Raw genomic sequence first — 10,789 nt, 5'->3', positions numbered from 1 at the left:
TTATTTCTTGGTATGATATTATTATATATAGATATTAAAATTTGGGGTTTAATCTAAACGAGCCACGAGACGAGCTGACTCTCGCTCGAGCTTGGCTCATTTAGAATAGTGTTTTATCGAGCTGAGCTATTTTTTAGCAAGCCGAGGGCCGCGGGCTTTTTGAATACCCCCCCCCCCCCCGGCTTGCAATCTCATGCAAATCATGCAAAATGTAACAACTTGAAAATTTTGGACTAAATCATCAGAATAGGTATGAAAGACAAGGATTAAAAATGAAAATTTGGATTTCAAGACACATCGTGCTACGCGACAGATCAGAAATAGATCCCATCACGACACCCGATGGATGCTTCACATAAAATGAGAAAGGTTGGGTTCGCACTACGCGATGGACCAAATCCTTGGTCATCGCGATACGCAACATGGTCTTCACGGTCAACAGACATGTGGTGCACCACGTGGCACGATCTGACATGCCACGTGGCAAGCCTGTGATGACGAAGCAGGGTTATTCGCCCTACGTCGCTCTATGCGACGAAGAAAGGAGTACGTCCGTCGCGATACGCGACGGATTATAATATTCAAAGGCGGTGTAACAAGTTCATCGTGCTACGCGATGGAGTGTTTCCTGCCCATCGCGACGCGATGGGCCAGAAAATTTGCTCTATATATAGCAAGTTCGGGCTCTGCATGTGTGCATCTTAAAATCACCTCTCATCTCACACCTTTTCACCTAGGGAATCATGCCTCGGTCCCGACGGGTTTATTTCTCAAAGTACGTGCAAGTTCTGGTGTTATTTTCTTTCAAATACCCATCGAATAGTAGGAGTGTCGCCTACTTGAAGCTTAGGCATTTCATCCAAAGTACCCGCTTAAGGTATGGGTTATGCCCAAATATTTTATTATAAAAGGTTTAGACCCTAGTCAGGGATATAGTCCATACCTTGATTAGAATTAAGTTTAATATAGATTTTTATAAGTCAAGTGTATGGTTAAAATACTGTGTATTTATATTTAGAAACATAAAGTTTTACATGCCATAGGTATAGTAATTTACGTTTATTCTTAAGGAAGAAATGTATCATTTAATAGAAGGGGGCTAAAGGTCCAGATATATTAATTAACAAATAATACATCTAGGTAAAGGTTATGCAAAATACACTAAAGGTCTGAAGCTCGATCTTTTGATCTAGATAATTCTCGTACTATGGGTTCGAGGCAACTTCAAATCATAATCTGTGAAAACGCTGATCATATCAAAGGTGAATACACTCATATCTATAAAACTCTTTAATCAGGTCATTTACCCAGAAACCAAATATTTCATGGGATAATGTGTCCCTAAAACTTTAGTATCTATTGGCATTCAGGCTAGCTATACTTGTGTTCGGATCCTTACATATGTGGGTAGAAGGTAGACATGCCCCACCACACGGGGTACTATATCCCCGTCTCATTGAGTTAGTCTATACGGTTGGCCTAGTGTGATATAAATGGTACTCTGGTCTAGAGGGTCGTTGATTGTTTTGAGTATGAACTAAAGGCTTTCATAAATGTTTTACATTTGTGTTCACCAGCATGTGTTGCTGACGTATTTTATAAAACTGTTTTACAGGAAATCAGGAATAGATATTGGGAGATGATAGCTAGCCATTAGAAGATCTGGTGGCTCATTTGAAGTTTTATATTGTAAAATGATGTACATTATGGTTTTCTCATTTAAACTCCTTTGTAGATGTATCGGGTATTTAATTCCCGACTTGTGAAATATAATATTTTAAATAAACAAAACAAAAGACTTTCACTTTTATAAACCTTAAACTCTGATAATATTTACAAAACATGTATCAACTATTGGTTACACTCCTAGTCCCTAGGTTAAGGTGTGACACAAAACATTCCAAAACACCACACCTAATTCCTAATTTATACGGAAGTCTTTTCCTCATCTTCACGACTTTCACCAATATTATTCCCAATTATAATTACTCTTTCTCCCCCTTAATCTCTTCAAGAAATTAACAAAGGCCCGAGAATAACTTCATCTTCATTTAATTTTATTTTATTTTATTCATTATTTTGCTCATTTTAAGATCCAACGGTAATCTAGTTTGTTTGAAATACTAGTTGTAGACATAGTATAATGTTTCCTTTCAATTCTTGTTTATCTTCTTCAGTTACATGGTTACAAAGCCATCATATATTCAAGTCAGGGATCCCATATAATCCATGCATCATGGTGTGTGTTGTAGGGAGACAAAGAACTAAAGGTTTTAAGATGATCTTCAATGGTCACACCTTAACAAAGTTCTTACATTTATTATAATTTTATATATTTTTATTATTTTTTGTAAAACCAAATACCATGAGGGTTTGATGATACATCTTCTTTATACAATGTATTCATCACCCAATTAATGGCTTGTAACATCAAAAATCATTTCAAAATGTCAAGGACATTTCCAATTGTAATGATCAAGAATTGACAAAACTTTTGGCCAACAAAGGTTGTGCTATAACTTTGTCATTACAAATGAAATGGTTTATGACCAAAGCCTGTAATTAAATTCATTGAGTTGTGGTTCTAATGACGTTTTATTTTCATTTTTATTCATCCGTATGACTCCTTAGTGGTCAAATTTAAATTAGTGTACATACGTGTAACCTTTGAGAAGAATGGTTGTTTTAGTCTACCTCGGGTCCGAATCTGACCAAACTTCTAAATGAAAGTTGTTCATAACATATTGATTTAGTCTGCTGGAGTTGTTTTTTATAATTTTTTTTGGAATTTATTCATATTTTTAATAATTTATCTATTATGTGACTGCAAGCTATCCAATCATGTTTTCATATTTATTTTTCCTTTTCCAAATGCAAATTTTCATATCATCATACCATTATAACCTTAGTTATTTATTTATCAAACACCAACTAAAAACCATTCTTATTAGTTTTATTTTGGGCTTACACGTTAGGACATTCACTCGTTTAAGCCTCTTTATTTCTCATCACAAGTGCTTACCTTTCATGTGAGTTATATAACCCCTTTTACATTTTTACAATTTGGGGTGTAGCATATTCAAACTTCACTACTTATTTCATTTTCAATACAATTCACATATATGTTATCGTGTGTCGTTTTCCATTTCATGGTTTTACATGCTAAGTGCTAAGTTTTTAAATTATGTTGTTGACACTCATAATATACTCAAAGTGGGAGGGTCTGACAGGACGTACATGTGCTTCTTAGTAATTCGACTATAAGTCGAATAGAACATAGGTCTTCATTATCCTTAGTAATTCGACTACTCTCAAAACTCATTACATTCATTTTAAAAAAAGAGTGTCATTTTTAGTCATTTTGGTTTTCCCCAACATATAGCTAATCCAAACATTTTTCCTAAAGACTTCTTTTAAAAAAATCATAGGTTTATAAGTTCTTTTAGCAAAAAGTCATTTTTCACTTAAATATGCAATCCCAAACACACCCATAATATCATTCAATATTTCTTTTTAATTTTGAAATTACTTTTTCTTACGACAAAGTAAATATATTAAAAGATGATGGTTAGAAAAAACTATCCATACATAAAAAAAATAAAATAACATGAAAAGAATTGGGTTTTGAGGCACTCGGTTCGGTCCAAGAAAATTTCACTTTTTTTGTTTCAAGTGGCGATCCAAAATAATTAAAAATTTAAGTTGATGTCAAAAATATGCCACATTTTCAAGTTATTGGGCTTCAAAAATAACTTTATTTCTAGCCTTCTAAATGGTCCGCCAAGTAATAAATATGATTCATTCTATAACGTGTTTCTTCTTCTTTGATAAGTGGGCACCGATCAAGCCAATAAAAGAATTCTATAGGCTACATGGTGTCCGGCCCCGATAGTTGTAACCAAGCAATAAACAATGTCCATGCCTTTAAAGCCGCGTGACAGAAGGAGAAAACGTGACGCACGGTTTCAATGTCTCTCAAACAAAAAAGACATTGTGAAAAGAACATCACATCCCTTGTTTGAGAGTTTCACCCGAGTAGGATGTCTGTCAAGAAAAGTCTCTAAAAAAATAGTAACTTTTTTATGAACTATTGCATACCATCTTTGTCTACACGGGCATGGACTAATATAGTTAATGACATTAAGGGGGTGTTTGGCCTAGCTTTTATTTTTAAGGTTATGCTTATATATAAAATTAGCTTATAGCTTTTTTTATATTATTTGATAAGCTATTTTTAAGTGTTTGGATTAGCTTATATTCTACAAGTTAATTATGTGTCTTAATAAGTTGTTAAGTCCAACATTCTTTAATTTGTTAGAGTAATAATTACTAATCCACCACCATTTGAGGACAAATGAGTAATTTACACCCTTAAACAAATAAGCTAAAAAACCATCTTCAAATAAACTTCTTAAAATGAGCTTATATAAGCTAATAAGCATAAGCTTAAATAGCTAAACAAAACACCAAGTTAAGCTTATTTTGTAAAAAAAAAAAGAAAAAGAAAAAAAAGGCTATAACCTTGATTAAAAAAGCTAGGCCAAACACCCCCTAAAATAGAAGACTTATGTGTGGGCGGTCCATAGAGCGAAACTTATCAACACAACACACAACTTGGGAGAAATGGAAGTACTTCAACTTAACGGGAGTGCTCGATTAGAGACTTGGGCGGAATAGAACAATGCGTATTGATTTTTCAGTTGGGCTTGAGTAAGAATAAAGTTCGGGCTGTGAGGTTTCTGTGTCTTGGGTCGGTTGCTTGTGCCTGTTTTGAACAGGTCCAGAATAATGTGTGGTTTGTCTGATCTGGGTCTGTGTTAGTGTGTGTGGTTCAAGGGTCGACTTAATTTACTTCTTTGTATCTGTGTATGTGTTCGTGTTGGTGTGTGTGGTTGTGGTGAGTGAGATAAAAGGGTTGGGTCTGAATAGTCAGGTCTTGCTAGGAATTTTTTTTTAAATGGAGTATATTTAAAAAAAGGAAAATGTGGGGGCTGCCAGCAGAGGATTAGGGTTTGAAAATGGAGTAGGATCCGCCATTGGCAGGAGAGGATCAATCATTGAGAGTTATTCCTTCGCCGCCAATGGCGGATTAAGAGGAACAAGTTTCAAACCCCGTTTCTTGTTCTGTTTTCTTCCGTTTTACGCAAATTACACCTTTGTTCTTCACACAACTTGAGTGAATCTAATAAATCCTCAATAAACTTAATCCCATTTAAACCATTTTTAAGTTCATGCCTCAAATACGACACTTTTGTAAGGCTATTTAACGCTGCCTGCTCAGACATACGTTGGACCAACATCGCGTGCTGAAGCTCGGAACTCGACACGTGTAAAAAACACAAAACCCCCGTATTTTTTCCATCTTTATTTACCCTTTTGTTAGCCGAAAGTAACGCCTCGATATATTTTCCCTTTTGGTCAAAAAAACCCGAAAAGTAATTTATCCGAATCCAATCCGGAGATCACCTCATTTATTAGTATTCTAAGACGGGCCAACATGTCATCTTTGACCCGACACCCGAAATTACCAACGGTAAAAACTTCGCCTAGAAGTTTGACCCGACACCCGTAATTTGAAGACAACAGGTAAAAAAAAAAAATTTAGTTAGGTGGGGCTTTGAAGTTAATGGAAGAAAAAGGAACAAAAACGGGGTTTGAAACTTGTTCCTCTTAATCCGCCATTGGCAGCGAAGGATTAGCTCTCAACAATGATTGATCCTCACTTGCCAATGGCGGATCCTACTCCATTTTCAAACTAGTTCTTCCTAATCCTCTGCTGGCAGCAGATGATACACCATTTGCCTTTTTTTTTTACTTCCCCCATTTTCCTTTTTTTTAAAATATACTCCATTTTGAAAAAAAAAATCGTCTTGTTAGTGGTCGATGGGTGTTTGTGTTGGTCTGGTCTTTGTGTTGTTTTAATTCGGGTCTTATTTTGAGCAAGTGAGTCTATACAGGGTGTTAGCCATGGCCTGGTGTTATATGGTGTCTATGTACTATTTAGTTCGTGGTGGAATAACGAGGAAAAGGAAGAAAAAAGAATTTTACAAAGGAAAGATGAGGGCGTATGAGAAAATATATAATAAAAAAGGCGGTTATAGTAGCAAACAGGACTGATGTTCATGAGTAATGACCAATATTGAACTAAAATACGCACTCGCAACTAGGAGCCTGGGACACAAACCTTTAGAGACAAGGACAGATTTATAGAACTACATTTCAAGGAATGTTAAGGATGCTAATTCAATGGCTAGAATTATACAGATTATTTGAACAAGTGGAAGAACTTTCCCAATAATGCACAAGGAAATCAAGAGTATGCGACGGGATCATCATGGTAACTATGGGCTCATGAAGGAAATGCAGGAAATATTTATTTGTATGTGGGGTTGGATCCAGCTTGACACAATTTTTGGGTTCATAATTGAGGCAAGGCTTCGCTTCTTGGTGTATTTGGGTTTCGTGGGCTCTTCGCTACAAATGAGTGGGGTGAAGAGTGTGTTCTGTGTGCGTTGTAGGTGTTTCATTTTAGTGTGTGTTAATGGTTCATTTGTAGCTAAGGGTAATTCTTATCTTGCGTGCTCCTTTCGTGTTGTGTGTATTCGTTTGGCTGGGTGGGAGAATCGTTTATGGAACTATTACTAACCATAATCAGTTAGGCAGGTAGCCATGTAAGAGCAGCAACTTAGCATGGAATGATAAAGAATGGCAAGGAAAAGAATCAAATCAAGCGAGGATTAAAGGAAAAGTAACGACTATATAAGTTCAGATGGTAGCCTGGTACAGTGGTACTGTTTCGAAAGAAAAGTAACGACCATATTGCTTTTAAATATCAACATGTCACCAAACAATTTTACGTGAATGAATCAAAGATCGCTATGCGAAATCATGCACCTAATCGAATTTGAAATTTCCCGTCAACTATTGTAAGCTAGTATTCCCAGCAAAGCAAATTGATGGATGATATAGCACAATGTTTAGTATGAAACGCAAGCCAAAATAAATGGGTAAATGGAGTAGTAACACACGTTCACCGTCACGTTTGTACATCAATTGAGCTATTATATTATAATCTACACCTATTACCGTTTTCAAATATTTCAAACGTTCTGAATTCATTATATTTTTTCTTGTTTCTTCAAAAGATTAACGACAGCCCGTTAACCCGCTTCAATCTGCACGTGACCCACTGCTGCTCCCGGCTGAAGATTTCTTACCACCATATTTCTGTCACCAAAAACAATTATAAATAAAAAGAATTGCACGGGTCAAAATGTGTTTTTTTTTCGGAAGATTTAAAAGAAAATGATAAAAGTGTTGTAATTACCTGCTTTCCGATATTGAAAGGGACGTATTTGTATTTGATCATGTGCATGATTTGGCGTTTCATTGTGAGGGTAAATAGCACAAACCAGTAACAAAGTAGTATCGGCCAAAACACAGGGACATCAAACATGGAGAAGAAAGTCATCAGAAATGATATGATGAAAGCTTTCGTGATGGCGTACCTGAAAGCGTAACAGCAGATGAAGGTAACAATGCATCTTTTAAAAATAGAAAAATAAATATAACTTAATATGCAATGATGATACAAGAGTAAATTTTAAAATGTGTAGCAAGTAGTAGCAACAAAATGAGTAACTATGACCACCTATTATACCATCAGTTAAAAAATATAGGCTTTCTTGACTAAATCTTGGAGCAAGAATATGCAGGAATATAACTTTCAACCCTTCAAACATTATGCAGCAACAGTAGGTCACAGTTTCAAATATATTCATAATCCATGAAGAATAAGAATCGAGCGGCAATGGGACACGTTCATGTTTGCTCATTTAACTTTGACCGAACAAACGATCGAGCACGAACAATCAAAATGAACTAGTTTTCTTGTTTGTGTTCGTTTGTTAAGAAAATGAACATCCTGTTTCGTTCGTTTGATCATAGTATAAATGAACTGTTCATGAACGTAAAAGAAATAAATAAACGAACATGACTAAACAAACGCCAAACAAAAGTAGAAGTGAACATCAATTTGTTGGGCCTAAAATTAATAAAACTAGAATGAATTGTAATGAGTGATATTTTAATTTCATAAAACCAGACTAGATTGTAAAAGGCATAAAAGTTTTCAATGAATATATAAACAAACTTAAAAAAACGAGCGAACATAAACGAATGAAACGAGGTAAATGAGAGAACACAAAGAGATGAATGTTTAAAACATAAATGAACAAACAGGACACGTGAACATGTTCATTTGTTTAAGCAAGTTAACAAAAAGACTCTGTTAATGTTAACTTTCCACCAAACTGTTTGCTGAATGTTCGGTTCATTCAGAAGCCTACTAAGAACCAATGAAAGGAGGTACAGAACCACATCAAGCCAACAAGAATCAACCACCACAAGAAAAGGTGAAAATCAATAACAGCAGAGAAACCATTACCAGAACTTGAACTCAGGCAGTCGTCTAATAAAAGGCTTGAACTCATCTGACCCCTTTGTAGGCAGCAGGGGACCATCTGAAGGGTCCAGTTCAGGGTCAACCAGTGGTGACAGAAACCCAATCAACAAGTTCAGTATGTAGATTCCCAAACCATACGTGATAATGTAGAACCCTTGCACATAATAAACCCTCACTGCATAGAGAACCAGTAAGACTGCAGTGGCAATCCATCTGTAAACTGCATGTGGAGTAGTTTTATCCAAGTAAAACTGAAACCGCATTGAAAACTGCCTCCATTGATCCATAGTAGCAGCTGACGCACTATTACCACCTCCAACACCCTCCATGGAAACTTAGCCTCAGAACCCTACAGATCCCAAATACAATATCAAATTATCAATCGAATGAATCAAACCTGTAAAAGTACTATGTTTTTAAATTTATCTATTTATCAAGTTTAACAAATATCTTATATTTTGACTATACTAAACTAAATTTTTCACACATTTATATTTAGAACACAAAAATCATATGATATATAAATTTAATCTGACAAGTGAGAACACGTTTAACTCTTCTACAACTTGATCATAATATGATTAATATCTTCATAATTTGTCATTTGTCAACATGATTACAATCTGTTTGATCATTTATATAAATAGGTTACAAACAGCTCATGTTTGGGTTACATGGTTTTAAGTTAATATAGTATTACACTTTTTAATCAAATACATAAATTATTTATTTTATTTTACGCCCCTGTCAAGCCTGTCACTTTTTCATCGGTTATATCTTTATGCCTTTTATTTTTTGGTTTAGATATATAATAATCACAATCAAAATAATAACAATAATAACAAGAATAGATATTATGGGGCAAGATAATGTACAAACAATACAAATTGAACAAAAATATTAACGTGGTGGCATTTTTGTAAACTATAATAAAAATACAAGTCAAGTAATAATAATTACACTACATGTAGATTTTGAACCTCTATTGATGATTTTGCTTCTTAGAATAATTTCCTAGGCTTCACTCTAGTTGTAATCCTAAAGCTACAACAAACTGTAACAATCAAAATTAGGATTGTTCAAAAAACTCGCTCGGTAAAAACTCGAACAAAACTGGCTAAAAAACCTGATTTGAAACGACCTGAACCGAGCTGGCTCATTTTAGTAACCGAGCCGAGCTCGACCCAAGCTCGGCTCGTTAGTTCGATCTTAGGCCCGTTTAACTTCAAGCTCGAGCTCAAGCCTAGCCGAGCTACCTCGTTTAACTTCAAGCTCGGCTCGTGAACAGCCCTAGGTCTCAAAATGCAGTTAAACTATCATCCTGTATCTACATAACAAGACGATGAACATTTTGCAGTACTTACCGCAAACAATCCTTTACTAGACTTCAAATCCAAATCTCTTACACAACATTGCATATATGTATACACTCTTACAAATTCTAACAACAATTAACAGATCCAAAACACGAATTAAACTTCTAATAATCAGATCTAAACAGTTCAATCGATTATTAGAAACCGTAGCCTCTAATCACAAGCAGATGTGACAAAATGCACAAAAAAGTTAGGGTTTGTAGACGAACCGAGTTAAAGAAAGCGAGTTATTGAAATTAAAAGCAGGATAAATTATAAATAGAAGGAGAAAGTACCTCCGATGCCGGTAAAAGAGTGGCCGGAGGAGAAGTCGGTGGATGAGAAAATGGGATCTGCGTGTGTTAAGTTTGCCTAGAGATATACGGAATCGCCGATTTATCGCAGTTACATAAGTCGTATCGGCCGGGCGGTGACGTCATAAAAAAAGGAATATGCTTTAACGACTTAAAGGTCAAAGGTAAAGGTCTTTCTAGTTTAGTTTACAAAATTTTAATTAGTCTTAAATTTTACTAATGATATTTTTAACTTTTACTTGTGTTTCTATAAATATTATAGACTTACAATTGACTTTCACCAGTTTTGTTGGCATGGATTCTTATAAGCCAAATGGAAAGTATACCATTTCTTTTGAGTTAATTCAAGTACAACTTAAGTGTAAATTTATGATGATTATGCAAGTGACTATAAATATATGATAATGTCGTTGGCCAAAATTGTGAGTATGAATTGATATTGATTAATAGATTGTAATTTATACTATTAAAATCCAATTTGTCTTTTTGATGTAGTAAACTTCGTAGACAAACATCCTATCTAGTATTTATGATAAACACATTATAGAAAAACATATTTTATTCAAAGAAAATTATGTAATTACTTTATTAATAACTAAATGTTATAATAACAAGAAAACTTTATTCATGGACTCATATAGTATTGTGTAAGTTAA

General features: G+C 34.8%; 1 protein-coding gene across 1 annotated transcript; it reads right to left on the bottom strand.

Annotated features, from left to right (window-relative positions):
* Positions 1–6,974: 6,974 nt before the first annotated feature.
* On the bottom strand, positions 6,975–10,271 carry LOC143584044 (protein RER1B-like). Its single transcript, XM_077066199.1, has 4 exons — positions 10,116–10,271; positions 8,447–8,813; positions 7,328–7,508; positions 6,975–7,227 (listed from the first exon to the last, which is right to left on the bottom strand). Exons 2-4 carry the CDS (start codon positions 8,791–8,793, stop codon positions 7,171–7,173), a joined length of 585 nt encoding a protein of 194 aa, XP_076922314.1. The 5' UTR covers positions 8,794–8,813; positions 10,116–10,271; the 3' UTR covers positions 6,975–7,170.
* Positions 10,272–10,789: the final 518 nt, after the last annotated feature.

Source organism: Bidens hawaiensis, unplaced genomic scaffold (assembly GCF_021521415.1).
Source record: "Bidens hawaiensis isolate Kalapana, Puna unplaced genomic scaffold, B.hawaiensis_p1.1 tig00032778_1, whole genome shotgun sequence".
NCBI lineage: Eukaryota > Viridiplantae > Streptophyta > Magnoliopsida > Asterales > Asteraceae > Bidens > Bidens hawaiensis.
The sequence above is the reverse complement of the archived record's forward strand: the minus strand, read 5'-3'. Positions and strand labels throughout refer to the sequence as shown.

Excerpts from the sequence above, each read along its gene's own strand:
- LOC143584044 (XM_077066199.1), bottom strand. The coding sequence starts at position 8,793 with ATGGAGGGTGTTGGAGGTGGTAATAGTGCGTCAGCTGCTACTATGGAT. Across the intron at positions 7,509-8,446 it reads CTGCCTGAGTTCAAGTTCTG|GTACGCCATCACGAAAGCTT; the intron begins GTAATGGTTTCT and ends TTACGCTTTCAG. Across the intron at positions 7,228-7,327 it reads CTTTCAATATCGGAAAGCAG|AAATATGGTGGTAAGAAATC; the intron begins GTAATTACAACA and ends TTTTGGTGACAG.